The sequence below is a fragment of the Muntiacus reevesi genome, chromosome 1, assembly GCF_963930625.1.
Source record: "Muntiacus reevesi chromosome 1, mMunRee1.1, whole genome shotgun sequence".
Taxonomy (NCBI): domain Eukaryota; kingdom Metazoa; phylum Chordata; class Mammalia; order Artiodactyla; family Cervidae; genus Muntiacus; species Muntiacus reevesi.
In genome coordinates this window covers 208510738-208533270 of record NC_089249.1, presented here as the reverse complement: position 1 = coordinate 208533270, position 22533 = coordinate 208510738, and the positions used below count along the sequence as shown (strand labels likewise).

The 22533-nt window shown below is 36.2% G+C and overlaps 1 protein-coding gene across 7 annotated transcripts in view; it reads left to right on the top strand.

Moving 5' to 3' along the window:
* The window catches only part of CSNK1G3 (casein kinase 1 gamma 3), a 121811-nt gene that overhangs the window by 27863 nt on the left and 71415 nt on the right, over positions 1–22533 (top strand). For all 7 annotated transcript variants that reach the window (XM_065918206.1, XM_065918202.1, XM_065918207.1 and 4 more), the window contains exons 2-3: positions 9928–10353; positions 20276–20316. In XM_065918206.1, the coding sequence (XP_065774278.1) occupies positions 10176–10353; positions 20276–20316 (219 nt within the window). In that variant the 5' untranslated portion in view covers positions 9928–10175. The remainder of the gene's footprint in view (positions 1–9927; positions 10354–20275; positions 20317–22533) is intronic.

Genomic DNA, 22533 nt, shown 5'->3' with positions numbered 1-22533 from the left:
TTCTTTTTCTTAATTTCCTCTGTCTTTAATGCTAATTTATCTTATTAGTTGGAAGTCAGAGGTATTGAATTGCTTCTGTCTCTGTTCCTTTATTTTTTGTATCTTTATATTTTTCTTTCACATAATAGGATTGTTTTCCTCCTTTGGTTATTCCATATGATATGGCACTATTTTCTCACTCAGTGTTTATTACTGTCCTTCTCAAAAGCCATTGAGGATCTTTTTTTTTTTTTTTTGGTAAGTTTTCTTCCTTTTTCTGAATGGTGTACCTCCCTGTATTTTTAAAAATTTGCTTTTTTGGGGAGCATTTTTCTTTCTTATTGTTAACTTTTCTTCATGAATCTAGTGATTCAGTCAGTTCATATTTGTGAAGGAGTGATTAGGTTACTGTTTCTGTGCAGACGGCTAGGGTTTTCTTTGCCATTCTGTTTGCTCTGCCGTCTTTTTCCGTATCAGCCTCTTGACTCTGTCTACACAGGTGGGGCTTATTGACCAGCATATTTCACATAGGGTAGGCACTCAGGGATCCACAGCCAGTATCATACTTCAGTGGTAAAACAATGAACTCTTAATCAAGACTAGGAAAAAACACAAGGAAGTTTGTTCTCAGATCTTCCATTCAACATTGTACTGAAGAACTAGTCTTTTGGCAAGGGGTTCTTTAAAATGCCACCTTGGCTCAAATTAGGATCTGACAACATTGAGGTACTGTAGAGACAGTATAGGCTGGCAGGAAGGGACCTGCTGATCCAGATAGAGAGGCAGACACAGTTTAGACTTTGGGAGGTCAGAGAATTAGTGGAAACACCATCAGAGCTTAAGTGGGTAAGAATGTGAACTCAGGAATCTGACTCCTTGGGATCATATTCTCACTATACCATTTATTAACTTGACGATGCTGGTCAAGTTGTATAATTGCTCTATGTTTTAGTTTCCTTATTGGTAAAAATAGGGATTGAAAATAGTATCTTATAATTGTGGGAACTGATGAGCCGATCTATTTAAAATGCTTAGCAAATTAAGTGCTTACCAAATGGCAACTGGAGAGATTTTATGTAAAATCCAGGTTTCTGGATTTTTCTTGAAAAATTTGAATGTCTGATGGTCCTGAATGGTAGCAGTTGTTTACAGCTGAGTGGTAGCCACCTCTTTTAATTGGAGTATTTGCTTTCCAGATTGCTGTAGCCCCCAGTACTCCTTACTGTCTCACACTCCGTTTGATTCACTCTCTTTGTGGTACCTGTTTGGGCATTTGGATTTGTGACTTCTGATGTACCAGTTATTAACTGTAGCTAAAAGGATATCTGCAATTTTCAAAACTGATTTTTCTTTGGTGTTAGAACAAATCAGTACCAAAGGCACAAGCATAGACTGTGTTAGAAGAGTAATTCAGGCAAGGGAACGCTATCACATACAGGAAATTCTTGGCAGTGCTTGTAGCATACTGGTTGGTGAGGTTCAGTGAGTGCATCAGGTGAATGAAGAGACTGATGTTGGGGGGTGTGGTGATATGTACTGGGAACGCTCTAGGTAGGAATCATACCACTAAAACCTGAAAATGTTTAGAGATAGAAAAAAACTAATTTCTTAACCTATAGTAGCTATTGACTGTCCTAGGTGCCTGACAATATGCTAGGTTCAGAGATATGCTAGGTTACATATAATGAGTCCTTGTCATCAGATACAGCAGACAATTATAATAATGTGTATAATGTAAGAATAGCCTCAGAAGTCTCTTAGTCTAATCCTCCTATTTTATAATTATTAAAATAAGCTTAGACAGATTAGGCCTTGCCTAAGCTTTACAACTACTTGAGACTCTAAGACGACATCAAAAAGGTTTGGAAGCAGCTTGCAGGGGTTCCAAGACCTGGGAGAAGTGATGTATTGGAGCATGGTACAAAGATTGGGACTTGGGTGTGGAAGAAGGCTATGTTGCCTTATTTAAGACTTATTCTTCAAAGATTAGAGCTAGAGATTCCTCTTAGGGGTATGAAGAAGTGGCCATTTTGGAGAAGTCTGTGTGACAAGGAACTGTTGGTAGCTGCTGGGAACTGTTGACACCATGTAGGACCCGAGGGTGGCCTCTGTCTGAGAGCCAGCAAGAAGCTGACACCATCAGTTATACACTGCAAGGGCGTGAGTTCTGCCCACAATCTGAAGGAACTTGGAAGAAGATTCGTTCCCATTTTTGCCTCCAGATAAGAGTGTCATCTAGCTGATCTTTGATGAAGTCTGTGAAACCCTGAGCAAATGCCTCAGCTCAGCCGTGCCCAGACTTCTGATCCACAGAAACAGTGGACTAATAAATGTATTGCTATAAGCTGCTAAGTTTTTGGTAGTTTGTTCCACAGTAACAGAAAACTAATACTTTTGGTCATGTCCAAGTATATGATATTCTTTAATGTCATTACATAATAAACACAGCACTTTGCCATCTGATTTGAAATACATAATCCTCACTCCACTATGCCTTAGAAGCATTTAAATCACTGCAGTTTGTGGTATTCTGGCACCACTGTGAAATGATAAAGAGTGCCCCACATGGTCTCACAGCTATTGTCTTGTAGCATGAAATAGCTTTAACAATGCATAAATGACTTAGCACGGATTCATTCTTAACATTTGAATTTCATATAATTTTCATGTGTCACAAAACACTATTTCTTCTCCAAACATGTAAATATGTAAAGGCCATTCTTAGTTTGTAAACGGTGTATAGTGGACAAGAGACTAGATTTAGCCTGCAGGCTGGAGTTTGCTGACCATGACTATAGACAGACTTGTCTATACTAATACTGTTTGATAGGTGCAACAATAGGGAAAGTACTAGCACTCTTTGGGATCCACAATAAAGAAATAATCAAAAATTCGACTTGTTAACTATATTAAAAAACTAAAAAAATCTAGTAAGACAGGTTTGTGAGCAGTTTCTTGAATGTGGTGAAAAGGATGGAGTAAAATAGGAAACAGCGTCATTTCTCACTAACCACTAAATTGTATACTTTGATTATTCTTCTTTCCCCACTCATAAATGATATAAGTGGCTGGTTTCCATTGATTCTTACCATATATTAATAGGAATAAGTTCAGTTTTGGCAAGACTTATTTTGGGGTGTTAATACTTGTTCCATTTTCAAGTACAGTCTTAAGCTATTTGGTTACTTCTTCCTGTCTCTTGAGATTGCTTCTGGGGAAGGAATTTGGGGCTGTCTGTTGACTTTTCCTCCTGCCTCCTCAGACATTCATTAAACTGCCCCTTGATCCTCCAGGGTTCATGTGAGTGGAGAGTTATGAAAGAGAAAAGGCAAAAGTTTTTCAGTGGATGATATGCTTTCAAATGCTCTTTCTTTCGTGAGGAAGTTTTAGTTCATCAGAGGCTGTACACTGACCTATTCTGTAAAACAAACAAACAGACCTGCTAGTATTGCTATACGTAAATATATGCATGCACAGGCATTACAAAAAAGAGTTGGATCATATAAAACAAACTGAAAGTAATGTTTACATCTGAGGAGAGCAAGTGGGATGAAGGATAAGACGTATGGGCATCCCAGGGGTATTTTTACTTTGTATTTGAATTCTAACAATATGTAGAATGTATTTTGGATATTTGGTAAACGAAAAGGTATATATTGAAAATAGCATGAAAAATTGCAAATGGGAAGGAAATTACTTTCTTCTAAATAGAAAAAATTGTAGAAGGGCCTTTTTGTTGTTGGTTGCACCTTGTGGCATGTGGGATCTTAGTTCCCCAACTAAGTATTGAACCCACACCCTTCTGTGTTGAAATGGTGAGTCTTTTAACCACTAGGCTGCTAGGGAAGTCACCTGAAAGGGCTCTTTTACAAAAAACCTAAAATACTTACATATTCATTAACCTTAAAAAGCTGTAGCGTTTTCACATGAGTTTTGGGATAAAGTTATAGTAGAGAAAACATACTAACTTTGAGATGTAGCATTATTTTTGGAGTGGGTTATTTCTAAAAATCATGTTTTGAAGTATTATCTACCGATAATACAACACATAGATTTTTAGTTTGATGACTTTATATAAATGTGCTTGTATAATCCCCTCCCAAGCACAATAGAGAATATTCTTTTCTCCCATAAAATTCCCTTATGCCACTTTCCATATTAAAAAGCAGAGACATTACTTTGCCAACAAAGGTCCGTCTAGTCAAGGCTATGGATTTTCCAGTGGTCATGTATGGGTGTGAGAATTGGACTGTGAAGAAAGCTGAGCACCAAAGAATTAATGCTTTTCAACTGTGATGTTGGAGAAGACTCTTGAGAGTCCCTTGGACTGAAAGGAGATCCAACCAGTCCATCCTAAAGGAAATCAGCCCTGAATATTCATTGAAAGGACTGATGCTGAAGCTGAAACTCCAATACTTTGGCCACCTCATGCGAAGAGTTGACTTATTGGAAAAGACCCTGATGCTGGGAGGGAGTGGGAGCAGGAGGAGAAGGGGAGGACAGAGGATGAGATGGCTGGATGGTGTCACTGACTCGATGGACATGAGTTTGAGTAAACTCTGGGAGTTTGTGATGGACAGGGAGGCCTGGCGTGCTGCAGTTCATGGAGTTGAAAAGAGTTGGACATGACTGAATGACTGAATTGAACTGATGCCACTTTCCAAGCTTTCAACCACTCTTGGCAACAACTGATCTGTTTTCTATCACCATAACTTATTCTTGCTGATTCTAGAACTTCATTTGACTAGAATTGTGTAATATGTACTCATTTGTGCCTGACTTGTCTCAGTCTCATATCTGAGAGATTCATCCATATTGTTACATGTATCAACAGTTCTTTCATTTTTATTTACTGAGTAATATTCCACTGAATGAATATCTCAGTTTGTATATCTGTTCTCCTGTTAATAGACATTAGGATTGTTTTCAATTTTGGCTGTTATTGATTTAGGCTGCTATAAATACAGGTGTACAAATCTTTCTCTAAATTATGTTTTCATTTCTGTTGAGTAACTACCTAAGAGTCATATTGTTAGGTCATCAGATAGGTGTATATTTTACTTAGAATAAACTATCAAACTTTCTTAGAATCAAAGTTGTACTATTTTATATTCCCATTAGGAATTGAGAGTTCTAATTGTTCCTCATTCTTGCCTGGACTTTTCTTTCTTGGGAGGTTTTTGATTACTGATTGCGTATCTTTACTATTGTTCTGTTGAGGTTTTTCGTTTTTCCCCCTAATGATTCCCACAGTGATTACGGTGAGGCAAGACCAGAGTGGGCCTCCCAGGAAGTGTCGTGCCAGACTGGGGCAGCTGGAGGTCCACCTTGGACTCTCATTTTCCCGCTGGGGAAACCATAGGCTTGAGGGCCCTGTGGGTGTGATGCTGTGCCAGCCTTGGGGGAGGGCCAGTGTGGTCAGAGTGCAGCCACTCCTCTTGCCCTTTTCTGCCTCTCTGCTTCAGGAGGGTGCTTTGGCCTCAGCCCTGGGTTCTGGGAATTTGTTTCAGTGGTGTCTTGTCTGTGGATAGTTGCTAGTTGGTGGTCTTGTGAAGGGGACTGAAGTTGGGAATGACCTATGTTGCCCTCTTGATGATGTCTCCCTATAAGGTTTTCTGCACACACAGTTATAATGTCTGTGAGTAACAGTAGTTTAGCCTCTTCCTCTTCACTTTTCATGCCTTTTGCATCTTTTCTTAGCTTATTGTACAGGCTAGTTCTTCTGTTCAATGTGCTGAATGGGAGATTTGAGAGCAAACATTCTTTTGTTTTCTCCTAGTCTGGATTATTCAGTGTTTTACCATATAAGTAAGATGTTGGCTATCTTTTTTTTTTTTTTAGGAAAAACCCTTTTATTAGGTTGATATTTGATTCTCTTTCTGGTTTACTGAGAAGTTTTAAACCTTAATGGGTTGAATTTTTTCAAATACATGTTATTGTCTGTTGAGATACTTTCTTTTTTTTCCTGTTAATTTGTTGAATTTATTTCAAATATTGAATCTTAACATTTCTAATATTAGAAATACTAGATCAGAGAGTATACTTTAACGTTTTAGTTATTTGAGACTTAAATAATGATAGCATATGATCTTTCTTGATTAACATTTTTTGAAAGGAAATATTATTCTTCAGTTTTGGGATATTGTATTTTATAAATGTCAGTTCAGGGTAGTTGATGATATTTAGATCTACTGTTTCAATATTCATACTGTTATTTTTGTCCTCTACTTTATCAAACAGCAGTGAAACAACAGTGTTAACATTTCAACTATGATTGTCTTTTGCAAACAGTTATTTCAAACTAATCCTTGTTTTTAAAGTCTTTCCTTCATTTTGCTCATTTATATGTCACTTTTGTGATTTTTCACGTTTTTCTGTTGAGTTGATATTTCTGTTACTATGAAATCGATCTCTGTATCTTTGGGGAGTCTCCCTTGTTTTGGTGTTTACTTTGTATGATAATGTTACAGCCTCTGAAGCTTAATATACTTGATGTTTGCATTGTTGTTGTTGTTCAGTTGTTTAGTCACGTGCACCTGTTTGCGACCCCATGGGCTCAGCACACCAGGCTTCCCTATCCTAGCTCAGACTTGTCCATTGAGTTGGTGATGCCATCCAACCATCTCGTGCTCTGTCATCCCCTTCTCCTCCTGCCTTCAGTCTTTCCCAGCATCAAGGTCTTTTCTAATGAGTCAGCTCTTTGCATCAGGTAGCCAAAAGTATTGGCACTTCAACTTCAGCATCAGCCCTTCCAATGAATGTTCAGGATTGACTTCCTTTAGGATTGACTGGTTTGATCTCTTTGCAGACCAAGGTACTCTCAAGAGTTTTCTCTGACACCACAGTTCAAAAGCATCAATTCTTCATCAACTCGGCCTTCTTTATGGTCCAACTCGCACATTCATACACAACTACTGAAAAAACTACAGCTTTGACTATATGGACCTTAGTTGGCAAAGTAACATCTCTGCTCTTTAATATTTCTGTCTAGGTTGGTCATAGCTTTTCTTCCAAGGAGCAAGTGTGTCTTAATTTCATGGCTGCAGTCACCATCTGCAGTGATTTCGAGTCCAAGAAAGTAAAGTCTGTCACTGTATCCATTGTTTTCCCGTCTACTTGCCATGAAGTAATGGGACAGGATGCCATGATCTTAGTTTTTTGAATGTTGAGTTTTGAGCTAGCTTTTTCACTCTTCTCTTTCACCTTCATCAAGAGGCTCTTTAGTTCTTGTTCACTTTCTGCTGTAAGAGTGGTGTCATCTGCAAATGAGGATGTTTGCGTAGTGTATCTTTCTATTATTTCAGTTTTAGTTTGTGTCTTTGTATGTAAAGTTGTTTCTTAGAGACAGTGTATAGTTGGATCTTGATTTTTTTCTTTTTTAAAGTCTTTTTGCTTTTTATGGAGAGAATATGATCCATTTTCATTATAAGTATGTTTTAAGTCTATTCTCTTGGTGTTTTCCTTTTTGTATCATATCTCTTTTAATTCTCTTGTTTTAATCAAATGTTTATCATCCTACTTTATTTCTTGTATTTACTTTTTAGCTGTTTCTACTGCAGTTAATTTTTAGTGTTTGGTCTGGGTATTACAATATGCATTTTTAATTTGTCATGGGCTGCTTAAAATTAATATTGAACCACTCATTCTTAACAAATATAAGAATCTTAAAAAATAATGTAGTTCCATTTACTGTCTGCCCTGCCATTTAAAATTAATATTTAACTACTTTATTCTTAACAAATATAAGAATCTTAATATAATTCCGTTTGCTTGCTGCCCCTGCCATTTCTGTTATCATATATTTATTCTACTTCCCCATATCTTATAAATGACACTAAGAAATTATTTGTGCTTTAACAAGTAATTTTATCTTTTAAGGAAATGAATACCTATGCATTTCCCATTTCTAGTGTTCCTCATTTCTTCGTAAAGTTTCACATTTCTATCTGGTATCATGTGATTTAATTAAGCTTAATGGATTATTTGAAAAGTATTTTTTGTGGCAGTGTGCTAGTGTCTATTCTTAGCTTCCTTCATCCGAAAATGACTTTCTTTGATTTTCAGTTTTAAAGACTAATTTTATTGGGTGTCTTGTTCTTGGTTGAGAGTTCTTTTCCTCCTTCCATTGCTTTGAACATATTCTCCCATTTTCTTTTTGGTCTCCATTATTTCTGATAGGTTTTGAAGTTCACCTGTGTGTTGTGTAGTTTTTCCTCTGTCTGCTTTCAGGACTTTCCCTTAATTTTTGGGTTTTTGCACTTTGATGTAGCTAGGTTTAATTTTCTTTGTATTGATTCTTTATGGAGTTGCTGAGTTTCCCCATTTTTGTAGGTGAATGTTTTTCAGTGAATTTGGGAAATTTTCAACCATTATTTCTTCAGATGTTTTTTCTGTTCCGTTCTCCTTTAATGTAGTAGAACTTTAATAGCTACTTAGTAGTTTTGAAGTCCTGTCTTCTCATTTCAGCATCAGGGTCATCTTGGAGTTTGTTTCCTTTGATAGCTTTATTTCTGACTGCATGTCACATTTACTAATTATTTTCATGTCTGGTAATTTTTTTAACTGTATGCCAGACATTATGAATTCAATGTTGTTGAAAGTCTGTTTTTGTTTTTTCTCCCTCTGTCTTTTTAATTATGTCAGGTTTCATTCTGGAATGCAGTTAGTGTAGTTGGAGATATTCTTAATCCTCTCTAGGCTTGGTTTTAGGCTCTAGGTGGGCCCTGCTAAGTAGTCCTTACTCTATAGTATGATCCTTACTGTTAAGACTTGGTCTTTCTGGTATCTCAGCTGAATTCTGGGATATTAATGAGGTTCCTCCACCATGACTAGGTAAGAACTTTAAGATATCCTGGCACTCTACAGCCTTTGGTGTCTCCATTGTTTATTTAACCCCATTCTTTATTTAACAGGCCTTGTTTCGGCCCTGTCACCTCCTACCCCTAAAACTGTACCTCTCACCTTCAGTACTGTCCTGCAAGTTCCACCAGCTTCAACACCCCAGACTCTGATCTGTGATCCTTGGGCACCGCCTGAGTCTCCACTTCCCTGTGCTGTAGTCAGAAAACTGTCCCTTGCTGGAGATCTTGAGTGAAGGTGGAATTCACCTTCTGTGTTTCTATTTTCTCACAGATCACAGTTTGCTCTACCTATTATTCAATGCCTGAAAATATTTGTCCGTTTTCATACTTATTTACAGCAGGGGGGGAAGTTCAGTATTAGTTACTCTATTGTAGAAAGTAAACAGTATATGTAAAACTCATTAAATTTTACTTAAACCAAACGGATGCTTACATTTCATCTGCAATATTACGCATGGAAGATATAATAAGAAACTTTATAAATAGATTGGAGGTTAGAAATAATTGCATATTTGGTGGGTTGCTAAAATTAATCAGAAAGGTACTATTTATTTCAAACCTTGTTGTGACTGCTCATTCCCATGTGTGGTTACAAGTATTTGAATAAATGAAGATCAAATAAGATGTATATTTGAAAAGCCCTTGAAAAATATTAAATGTATGAACATGTGAAAAATATTAAACTCTTTTACTAATTTGCAAAATGTATTCTCTTTTCTTGCTTTTAAATTGATATTCCTGTATTGACTTACTGGAATTCTTTGAATTTTTTTTTTTTTTTTTTTAATTGAAATGATTCTAAGCTGGAAGGTCTAGGCTGGTGAATATATATTGGCTTATGAATTAATACATTTTTGTTATTTTTATTTATTTTTTTAAAAGTAAGCAAATCACTGATTTTGTTTGGTTTTGTTTTTGTGATCTCTTTGGTATTAAAGTATAGGAATGAAGGGTAATGATTAAGAGTCTGCTGAGGTTTGATTTCAGTGGGCATTAAGTCCATTGCCTGAACTTTTATTATGTTATTAATTTCTGAAACATGGTTTTTAATTCTAAGTTGACTAGTTTTCTTTTCTTAATATTCTAGCTCTCTATCAATATCAGCTCACATCATTGAAAAAATAATTCTGAAGACATGTTCTGCTGAAAAGATAGCTGAGAAAAATTTTACGAATGGGATGAACACGCGCCAGTTCATTGACTACCTACTGCAGTTTGAATGTTAACATCACCTACCTGGTACAGTTACCTAGTGATGTACCAGTTCTCACGATACCCTATTTCAGTGTGCTTGTCTTGATTAAAGAATTCAAAGTGGAGTACCGCAAACTTGATATGGAAAATAAAAAGAAAGACAAGGACAAATCAGATGATAGAATGGCACGACCTAGTGGTCGGTTGGGACATAACACTCGAGGAACTGGTTCTTCATCCTCTGGAGTTTTAATGGTTGGACCTAACTTTAGAGTTGGAAAAAAAATTGGATGTGGGAATTTTGGAGAACTACGATTAGGTAAGACTATTTTGTTTATTCCATAATAATGGGAGCATTTTTTTTTTAAATGAAAGGTACTTTTTAATGAAATGATTTACTTGTTTAGTTGTTTCATTGTGGTAATTTTAAAGAATACAGATACTAAGAATTTCTTATGTACTTGTATTTTCATTTGTGGGTCATTACTTAGTACAGTGTCTGTTTTCTTGAGATTAGCCATCCAGATTAAGAGAAAAAAGAAAGTAAATGAAAAAGCCCTAGCAGGCTGAAAGAGATACCAGGGGAGTCTTTGCAGTGTACTCTTTAGGAATGATATTTAGGCTACCTTTTCTGATTGGAAAACATTTAGTAACTGGTTACTTTAGGAGGATACATATGGCTTAAAGTTAAGGTAATATCCTTAAACTGCATCAAAAATCAGTGCAGTTTGCAGTGTCGTAATTTATTCCCCTCTCCCCCATGTATGTCCAGAGTGGTTTAGAAATCTATATTCTTACCAAGGGACACAAAGTACTGATTCAGTTTATTCTTCAGATCAGGTAAGTTTGGGAAACATCGGTCTAGTTTAACCTCCTAACTCTACGTTTAAGACGTTTGAAACTCAGGGAAGGTTTCTTGACAAACGTCACACATCAATTTAATGATGGACTCACAATCCAAATCTGCCTTTTTAGCTCCTAGTGCAATGAAGATGTGGCTGTCTTCATTGAAGAGAAACAAGAAGGAGGACAGCATGGTTTTATGGGAGTCAGTATTGAGGTTCCTTGAGGGCTGTCTGGTTAATGCACCAGCACAAGTGTAAACTTCTTTAAATAAAAAGAAAAAACTTAGCTATGCAATTTTCATTAGATTCAACCTTGGTATTATAAAAATATATACAATGTATGTTCATCTATTAAACTACCTCTCTTTATCATCTTGTAAAACACTGAAAGAAAGTGAAGTGTTAGTTTCAAAGAGTCTGATACTCTTTGAGTGTCAGTCCCCCATGGACTGTAGCCCACCAGGCTCCTCTGCCCATGGAGTTCTCCAGGCAAGAATACTGGAGTGGGTTGCCATTCACTTCTCCATGGAATCTTTATAATCCGGGGATCGAATCCAAGTCTCTTGCATTGCAGGCAGATTCTTTAACATCTGGGCCAAAAACACTCTAATTTTTAGTTACTCCTTCATTTTATTACTGTTTTATGTAGTTAATGTACATTAAATCTTTGAATGAAGCAATCCAATAAAAGGTAATGACATTTTATACATGTGATGTGTCTGATAGACTCTTCTGCATTTTAGTAGGGACTCAGGTATTTGAAAGGGTGAATGTTGTATAAATTATATTTTATTTTTTAAAAGATATTGTAATGATACTTTGAAATTCTTAAACTGTTTCTGATTTTGGCATTAAAAGAAAGAGCAGATTATTTACTTGTCTGACCTTGAATTACACCCATCCATCCATTAAAAATTTATCACATGTCTGCAGTATTATGTATGAAGCATGATTAGACACTAATGATACATTGGAAAAATATAAAAATTATCTCTGCCATTATGGAACGCATAAGTCATTTAACCACATGGGGCTTCATATTTGTCCACTTTAAAGTGGAATTATTTCTGCTTCCTGAATTACTGTGAAGATTAAATTTAGATAACAGTATAAAAGAACCAACATTATCCTTGCCTGTTTTAGGAAAGCAGTGATTGTTCTCCTCCTTTAAAGGATATCAAGATATTTGTTCTTAATTAAGATTATAGCGTGTTGTATGTATATTTAAATTTTTTAATATAAATTAGTTTTCTAGCTATATATTATGACATATATATTTGTACTTTGTCACTCTCTGTGTATGTGACTATAGTACTCTAGTACTTTGGCATTTATTATTCAAAATGATTTCATATAATTTATTTCAAAATAACTATTATATATATATACACACATCTGTGTGTGTGTGTGTGTATGTATATGTGTGTGTGGGTATATGTGTGTATACACAACAAAGAATCTAGTGGAACATTTTAGCCAGGGCATATGAGAAAACTGTATTATTCCTATATACTGAAACTAACATGCTGTATACTGAAAAAAACAGCAAAATACCCCCATTTTTTTTGCAGTCTGTGAATAAGCAGGAATTAGGGATAAGATGACTTATTAGTCTATCCATCCATCTGTCCATCATCATCTTTCTATTTATCTATCTATATCTAATCTACCTGTGGGTTTTTTTTTTTTTTTCAGTTGTACCTGTGGGTTTTTATTGTATATTTCTGTAGATTTTATTTAAATGTTTTATCTATACATATTACTGTTTCAGTACTTATGATTCATGTAACATGTCCACTTGCATAATTATTTTAATCATTTTTCTTTCTTGGTAGACTACTAAATAAAGGGAGGTTTTATTCCCTTTTAAAAAGGTTCCAGGTGATTTCTCTGTACAGAAAGAGTTGTTATAAGTATCATTTTTTCTATGATAAATGTGAATAAACATGTTTAATCTGGATAAACATGCTAATGTTAAAATCTGGTTTGAATTCTTAAAGTGCTTTCTTTAAAACCATGTTAATAGACATTGATTTCTGGCACTAAGTTTTTTGTGATAAGTATTGAGTAAGAAAGAATATAGAGTATATATGTTATAGTTAAGTGTTTGTCAAAACAGGTGCTATTAGGATCTTGGGCTGGACAGTCTTTTGTTTTTGTTTGTTTGGTAGAAGACTGTCCCATACATCGTGTGGTATTTAGAACTTCAGACCTCTTGGACACTAAACAGGAGTTGCATCTCCATATACAGCCCCAGATTCCTTCCCTGCAGCCCCCACTGCCATTTCCACAAGCCCCAAGGAGAGACAGTATTACCCTCTGTTGAAAGTACTTTTATAGAGGATCACTAAAGAAAGAAGGAAATGGCAACCCACCTCCAGTGCTCTTGCCTGGAGAATTCCATGGACAGAGGAGCCTGGCAGACTATAGTCCATGGGGTCGCAAAGAGTTGAACGTGAAATGGCTAACACACACACACACACACACACACACACACACACACACACACACACACACACACTATAGTCCATGGGGTCGCAAAGAGTTGAACGTGACTGAATGGCTAACACACACACACACACACACACACACACACACACACACACACTATAGTCCATGGGGTCGCAAAGAGTTGAACATGACTGAATGGCTAACACACACACACACACACACACACACACACACACTATAGTCCATGGGGTCGCAAAGAGTTGAACATGACTGAATGGCTAACACACACACACACACACACACACACACACACACACTATAGTCCATGGGGTCGCAAAGAGTTGAACATGACTGAATGGCTAACACACACACACACACACACACTATAGTCCATGGGGTCGCAAAGAGTTGAACGTGACCGAATGGCTAACACACACACACACACACACACACACACACACACACACACACACACACACACACACACACAATAGTCCATGGGGTCTGAAAGAGTTGAACACGACTGAACGGCTAACAAACACACACACACATGAAAGTGAACACGACTGAACGGCTAACACACACACACACACACACACACACACACGAAAGAAAGCTGAACATAAAATATTTGCCTTGAGATTAAAAAGAAAATAGTTAATTTTTAAAAAAAATCTAAAATTAAGTAAATGTGTACTATAATTTTTATCTGTATTTTTAATTGTAAAATGATGAATTGATATTTTTGGTTTTATTTTATCCTTGAATTGGTGGTAGCGCTTCCATCCAGCATGCTGAATATATTCCTAGCTTAGACAATTAACCAAAATGCCTTGGAAATGTTTTTAACAGGTACAGAATGAGACAGAACAAAGCTAGCTAAAATGTGGGGTTATATTGTATACATTTTTTATTTTCCTGGATATTATGAGGCTTTAACATCTGAAGAAAAACCTTTCTGGTCAACCATATAGACGTCTTACTGCAGATGTATTCTAGAATGTATGGAATACAAACCAGCTAATATAACATTGCTTTAATAATAAAAAGAAGCCAAAAAACCTCAAATCCTTTCACTCTATGGGAAGAGTGCTCCTCTACAGAACAAGGGTGTTATATATTGTTTTTTGAATTACCATATCTGAAGTAAGATATCGTAAATTTTGATATAATTAAGTAGACACAGAAGTTTTTATAACTTTTTATTTTTGCTTAAGAACTGTTTTGTTGAAAATTCTTCAGGTCTTACTGTATATATCAAGTAAATATACAGATTTGGGTGGATTCATCTTTTTTATGTTTTTTGATTTTTCTACATTTAGTAGCTGAAGCTTAAAATTTTTCTGAAAAATGTAACAAGGAGTAGGCTATGATGCTTTAAGAAAGAGATCCTAGCATACAGTGGTGTTAGGCAAAGTAGTTTCTTTCCTTCTCACGTAACACAGGCCAGAAGAACAGCACCAAGGGCTGTCGGGGTATCTGCATCCTCAGAATGTGGCTTCAGTCTCCATGTGTGAGTTGTTTACTCCCCTTGTTGCTGTTTCCCAGACACCTGGCCAGCAAGAACAAAAGGGCCAGAAGAGAACATGTTCATTCTTGCAAGTGGGCAGTGACATACCTTATGTTGACTCATATCTAGAACTTAAAATCACATGTCTGCACCAAGTTGAAAGAGGCTAGAAATGTAGTCTAGCTGGACAACCATTTTAGGCCGTTCTTTTCCTAAGGAAGGTGAATAGGAGTATTTTAGTTGATTAGTCATCCCTGATATAACCATATATAGAGTTTCTGTAGAAAATAGTTTTATAATAATGACCATTCAAATATCCAGATATTGGTAAACACATCTTTTCAAGTTCAGTATGGCACAAAGCACCACTGGAAACATCGTTTGAAATTGGATTAAAACTTTAGTGAATTGGAACCAGTTTACTTGGAGCCTTCTCTTAATTGGTTTTCCTCTATACACACACTCCTCTCTCTTGTTTGTATTGTACCCACAAGCATATACTTTGTGCATTGAACTTACATTGTTAGTTTGTTCATATATATACCAAATATGGATTTAAAAACCGATTATTTAAGGGCATGATGATACAAAGTGAAACATTGAAAAAGCAAGAGAGTGCCGGAAAAATGTCTACTTCTGCTTTATTGACTACACCAAAGCCTTTGACTGTGTGGATCACAACAAACTGGAAAATTCTGAAAGAGATGGGAATACTAGACCACCAGACTTGCCTCCTGAGAAATCTGTATGCAGGTCAAGAAGCAACAGTTAGAACTGGACATGACACATGAGACTGGTTCCAAATCAGAAAAGGAGTACTGATATATCAAGGCTTTATATTGTCACTCTGCTTGTTCATCTATGCAGAGTACACCATGAGAAATGCTGGACTGGATGAAGCACAAGCTGGAATCAAGATTGCTGGGAGAAATATCAATAACCTCAGATATGTGGATGACACAATGTTTATGGCAGAAAGCAAAGAAGAACTAAAGAGCTTCTTGATGAAAGTGAAAGAGGAGAGTGAAAAAGTTGGTTTAAAGCTCAACATTCAGAAAACTAAGATCGTGGCATCTGGTCCCATCACTTCATGGCACATAGATGGGGAAACAATGGAAACAGTGACAGACTTCATTTTGGGGTGCTCCAAAATCTCTGCAGACAGTGATTGTAGCCATGAAATTAAAAGACGCTTGCTCCCTGGAAGAAAAGTTATAACCAACCTAGACGACATATTAAAAAGCAGAGACATTACTTTGCCAACAAAGGTCCATCTAGTCAAACCTATGGTTTTCCAGAAATGTATGGACGTGAGAGTTGGACTATAAAGAAAGCTGAGCGCTGAAGAATTGATGCTTTTGAACAGTGGTGTTGGAGAAGACTCTTGAGTCCCTTGGACTGCAAGGAGATCCAACCAGTCCATCCTAAAGGAAATCAGTCCTGAATCTTCATTGGAAGGATTGATGCTGAAGCTGAAACTCTAGTACTTTGGCCACCAGATGCGAAGAACTGACTCATTTGAAAAGACCCTGATGCTGGGGAAGATTGAAGGTGAGAGGAGAAGGGGAGGACAGAGGATGAGATGGTTGGATGGCATCACTAACTCAATGGACATGAGTTTGAGTAAACTCTGGGAGTTGGTGGTGGACAGGGGGGCCTGGCGTGCTGCAGTCCATGGGGTTGCAAAGAGTTGGACACGACTGAGTAACTGAACTGCACTATGCAAAGTGACAAAAATGCATTGGTAGTATTCAATCATGGCTCATTTTTATAACCTTCAAAGTTCAGTGAAATTGCTAGAAGAAGTATTTTGTTTATTTTCATTGTATGGGATCTGTTTTTAACTTTTTGTCCTATAAATATTTTTTCTCTGTGGTTATGAATAAATATCATATACAGTACAAAATAATTCTGAGAAGATGGTAATGTCTTGATGAAATATAAATTCCATTTCTAAACTAAAAATTTTTCCTTTGTTAGACACTCAGGATTTAAGTGTTCCTCAAGATTTAAATTTTTCATTGTATCAATTCATTCACTAAGCCAATTTTATACATCGTGTATTCTTAAAATATATATGGTCACATCTAAATGCTGAACTAATTGGCCGAAAAATGGTATGTTTTCTAAAGTTTTTTTTAATTTATGGGCTCAGTGAGTACTTTGACTACAGCTTAGCTTACACCACTTAGGTATTCCTATTAATCTCCATCTTTGTGATCAGTGTAATAGGTTTGTGAGACTTATGCTACTTAGCATTAGAATGAGCATTTTTTTCACACTCATTTTTATAAAACAAGAACAAAACTCAGAAGAGCATTATAATATTTATATGAACAGACACTACTGTACAGTTTGGCAGTGGTTCTCATTGTTTTTGCCATGACATTCTTTGTCACAAGTAGTCGTGCTGTTTGGTCATACAACTCATTGGCCGTAAGGCAGTTTTGCCCTAAAGGGTAAGATAACTGGTTGACAATTTGGTTTCAGTGCTCTAAAAGATAAAAAAAAAACTGGCTGACAGTTTGACTTTGAATGATTGACAGTTTGGTTTCATTTCTCCACGGATGCAGTGCTTTCATTGTTTTTTTTCATTTTATATTGGATTATAGTTTGTGTGTTGTGTTAGTTTTAGGCATACAGCAAAATGATTTAGTTATTTTTACAGTCCCATCACCTCATGGTAAATAGAAGGGAAATAGTGTGAAGCATTGACAGGTTTTCTTTTCTTGAGCTCCAAAATCACTGTGGACAGTGCTGCAGCCATGAAATTAAAAGATGCTTGCTCCTTGAAAGGAAAGCTATGAGAAACCTAGACCGTATATTTAAAAGCATCACTTTGCCAACAAAAGTCCATATGATCAAAGCATGGAAATGAGAGTTGGACCATAAAGAAGGCTGAGTGCTGAAGAATTTATGCTTTCAAATTGTGGTGTTGGAGAAGAACTCTTGAGAGTCCCTTGGACTGCAAGGAAATCAAACTAGTCAATCCTAAAGGAGATCAACCCTGAATATTCATTGGAAGGACCGATGTTGAAACCAAAACTCCAATACTTTGGCCACCTGATGTGAAGAGCTGACTCATTGGAAAAGATCCTGATGCTGGGAAAGATTGAGGGCAAGAGGAGAAGAGGGCGACTGAGAATGAGATGGTTAGATAGCATCACTGACTCAGTGGACATGAATTTCAGCAAACTCTGGGAGATAGTGAAGGACACGGAAGCCTGGTGTGCTGCAGTCCATGGGCTTACAAAAAGTCAGACACGACTTAGTGACTGAACAACAACAACTTTGGCTAATTGAGATACAGTTGCTTGTTCTCTGATGCTGTCTTTACCAGGCTTATCATGCAATTAGAAGTTGGAGGCTAAAGAAGAATCAAGCTCTTTGTGTCCCCCACAAAAGAAATGGTTACATGATTCCTGATGAGTGTAAGTTTCTTGAAAATGGTCAAAATTTTTGCTGTTTGATAGTGGAGAACATGATGGAGACAGTTTTTGTATTTGGTACAGTATCTAGCTTAGTTGATTTGGTGAAATACAAGGAGTGGGCATGTGTTGGAACATTTAAATGTAGTGCAGTGATTTATTACCAGTTATATAGGTTACATCTGGAGGAGGAAATGGCAACCTACTCCAGTACTCTTGCCTGGAACATCCCATGGATGGAGGAGCCTGGTAGGCTACAGTTCATGGGGTTGCAAAGAATTGGAGACAACTGAGTGACTTCACTTTCTTTCTTTATATAGGTTACATGTATTGATAATCAGTAAGAGTGTCCCTCGATTATTCATTTTATTTCCAGGGAAATCTGGAGAGACTTAGTGCAATTTTTTTTTTTATATCATAGAGAATTTAGATCCAGTATGAGATCCTGAATCCTTAATGATTGTCTTTGACAAAAGGTGACAAAGTATCACCTTTTCTCAGATATACCATAATACAACTATTACCATGAATCTTCACAAATTTTAAATGTTTTTTATATTTTCATTTTTCACAATAAAGTCTTTAAAAGTTTTTTTTTAAACTAGTTTTTCATGTGTCATTGTGTCCTTTTAAATGTTTATTTAAAATTTTATTTTCCTTGTTTTTTATGGCAAATTTGCCTTATGAGCCGCTGGCTGGTCTGTGAAATTGCTTTTGGCAAAGAGTCTTACGTGAAAATACTACTCACTGTGGCAAAGTATCCAAGACTGAAATTTTGTCTAGAGTTTTACTGCCATTCATCAGCTACTGAATAAAATGAAGTTAGGAGTATTATGTTGGAAAAAATTGCATGTGGGAAAGTTGATGATTACCTATTTTATTCAGTAGTCAGTGTAACCAGGGCCATTTACTATCACAGTTAAACACAACAACTATCATTGTTCTCCTTTTCTTCAGAAATTCAGAAATTTAATACTGCTCTCTTTTTTATCCTTTTAGCTCTACTTGTAAAGCAGCACATGAATTTATGTATCAGATTATCTTTATATATGTAATTCTCCATAGTGTTTTACTTGAACTACAGATACTGACCCTGTAGAATTTTCTACATTATTTTCAAATTGCTGGTGCCAATGATTAGTGTAATTTACTTGGATTCTTTACATATTAATTATGTTAAATCTTTATTCTGATTGTCTTCTACCTGTTCTTTGTGTAGGTTTTTTGACTTAAAAAAGTTTAAAATGTTTTAAACTGTCAAATCTGTATAAAATCTTCTGATCTCTTAATCTTTTTCCTTTTTTTTTTAATGCTCGAAAGGCTTCTATATACTGGGCTGATAAATATTTTTTCTTGTTTTATGGCTTATATCTAACTCTTAAAATAACTGGAATTTAATTTGATTTTAAGGTGAGTTGCTAATAACATTTCTTCCCCTCAGAGTAAATAACTAGTTTGTCAAAGCCAGTTATTGAATAGTATTTCTAAAATTTTATTTTATTTTAAATGTATTCCAGATTTTTCTACATATTTACTAGATTGTGTAAGAGCCCTATTAAGATCACATCTGATAATGACAAAGGATTTAAAATGAGGTGGTGATTGAAAAAGGAATTGTATATTCTTGTTTCTGTATGCCATTTCTGGTTTTGAAACTTAGTGTGTTTGCCTATTGATTACTTCCTAAGTGGTACACAGTATTCTAACAAAATAAGAGTTTTTCTTTCTTTCTTTTTTTCTTTTTTTAAATAAAAAGGCTGAAGTATTTCTTAGTTAGTCTTACTTCTTTCTCTGAATCCAGGTGAAATACTAAATGTTACTGAGTTGATCATAAATTTAAATATATCCCTGTTAATGAGGTTTCTGCTAAATAGTTGGAAGCAAAAATCTATATTTTATTTAAATGTATTCTGTGCTTTTCCTCCTATCCCCCCAGAGCAGTTTTACATAATATATCTTTAAAAATTCACTTCCGGGAGAATCTGACATTTTTCTTTCTTTTTCAAGGGAAAAATTTGTATACAAATGAATATGTGGCCATTAAATTGGTAAGTTCATGTTTCTTATTTTTCTTCAATTATCTTCTTGTTAATGGTTAAGTTGTATTTTCACTAGTTTTTTCCATATCATTTATAACAAGTGTTTATTTGGAAAGTACGAGGCATAACTGACCTTTTGTTATTAAGCTTCTAGCCTCATCGTACCCCTCAAGTGTATGGTAATGTATATGTAAGATATCTGTGTCACAATAATGTAATTTTTTTACTTTGGCAGCATTATTGAATTGAATTCTTAAAATGTGGCACTGCTTCAAATTTGAGGAAGCTGATGTACTGGCATTTTTAATATGATAGAAGTTAGAATGCAAGGTTTTTCTTCCTGATTCAAGCATTTGGACAAAAGTGTCTTTAATATTTAGGATTACATTATTTGAAAATGTATTTCCAGGTAGCTTCCAAAATCTTCTTTTCTGTTTGTGTTTTATGTTTGGTAAAACTGGGTCTTTCTCGACCTTCAGGGATTCAGAAATTCTTGATGTGGGTGGAGGTTAGCCAGGAAAGCAAACTCCCAAGGGACTGATTTGAAGTCCTAAAGAAGCCTTCTATGACAGCTGTAAGGCAGCTTTTTTTTTTTTTTTTTTTTTTGTATAGTTGGGATCTGGGGATTTTTATGACGTACAACTTTGTTCTGGTGCAACTTTTCTATTTGGTTTGCCAGTCAGGTTTCCCTGAGGTTGAGCATGGCTTGCTTGGTTTTCCCAGCTTGCCTACCAGTCTTGATCTTGTTTCTGCCAATATAACCTCTGTTATTAGGGTAATGTGACTACAGAAGAGACTATTCAAGCAAGAGGCAAGTTGGAGAAATGGAAAAACAAAGCTTTGGGGATAAGATAGAAAACTGTGTTTTTAAGTTAAAAAGCACAGTTTAAGTATCTTTCTGAGTGTAAACCAAGTTTCACTCGAACAAATGCTGCCTGTTTTTTCTGGAAAATAAAAATGCGCAGTAGGGGTTGTGGTGCTTCTGAGATGGGCTCACTGACATGTGAGTTGGGACTGGCATTTACCTGGCATGAGTTCACCTAGGTTTAAGTTCTGGTCCTTGATTTTTATGACAGAAAATCTGGTTAGGTTGTCTCATTAAAATTATCACTGTTAGTCAGAACTAGATTCACAGTATTCATCAATTCACTTAGTCAATCAAGCTCTCAGGTGTAAGTATTTCAGAAGAGTTAATTTCTAACTTAAAGTGAAGGTATTTTACTATTATGGGTCCAGAATGCGCACAACAGTATAAATCATGTTTTCTTTCTGTAGGCTGATCTACATAGAATATTAAGCTAAAATTACAAAAAGAAATCACAAGGTTCCCTCATGAGTGTGTAGTCATGACAAGGGGAGTTAGTGTGTGTGAATCACAATAGGGAGGCCAGGATGCAAGGAATGGGCACTGCTGACTTTTCTTTGGCCATGGTCTAGGCCAGTGGTCTAAGATGCAGACACTGAATGGTGCTGGGAGTGGACGTGCACACTAGGATGGCAGTTTCTATATTCTTTGTTACTGATGGCTTGTAGTGAGTAGTTCCATTCACGGGAGCATGGAAATGATACTTAGGTTAGGGCTAATAAATCTTTATGTCAAAATAGGAGCCACGCTAGGCTTACCTTGACTTGTCAATTTCAGTCATTAACTGGTGACCCTTAGCTCCAGTTATTTTCAGATTTGAAACTTGTTTACCCTGTTGACATCTTTGATACCTTACTAAACATGTACTATGTCATCTGTTAGCCTTCTTATGTACATACATATGTCACTTGTTTTAGTTTACCTTCATGCTGTATCACTGTTCACGTATTTTTTTTTTTAATGTGAAGTTTTTTTTTTTTGATTCTGGAACCTAAATTTATTTACTAATTTATTTTTGGTTAAACGGAGTCTTTGTTGCTGTGTGAAGGCATTCTCTAGTCGCTGTTTGCAGGGGCTGCTCTGTGTTGTGGTGCGTGGGCTTCTCACTGCGGTAGCTTCTTTTGTTGCAGAGCATGAACTCCAGATGAGCAGATTTATGTAGCTGTGGTGTGTGAGCTCAGTAGTTGTGGTTCTCAGGCTCTAGAGCACAGGTGCAGTAGTTGTGGTGCTTGGGCTTAGTTGCTCCACAGAATGTGGGATCTTCCCAGACAAGGAATTGAACCCACGTCCCCTGCACTGGCAGGTGGATTCTTTAGCACTGAGCCAATGGGGAAGTCCCCTTATTTTTTTTTTCTTCTTTT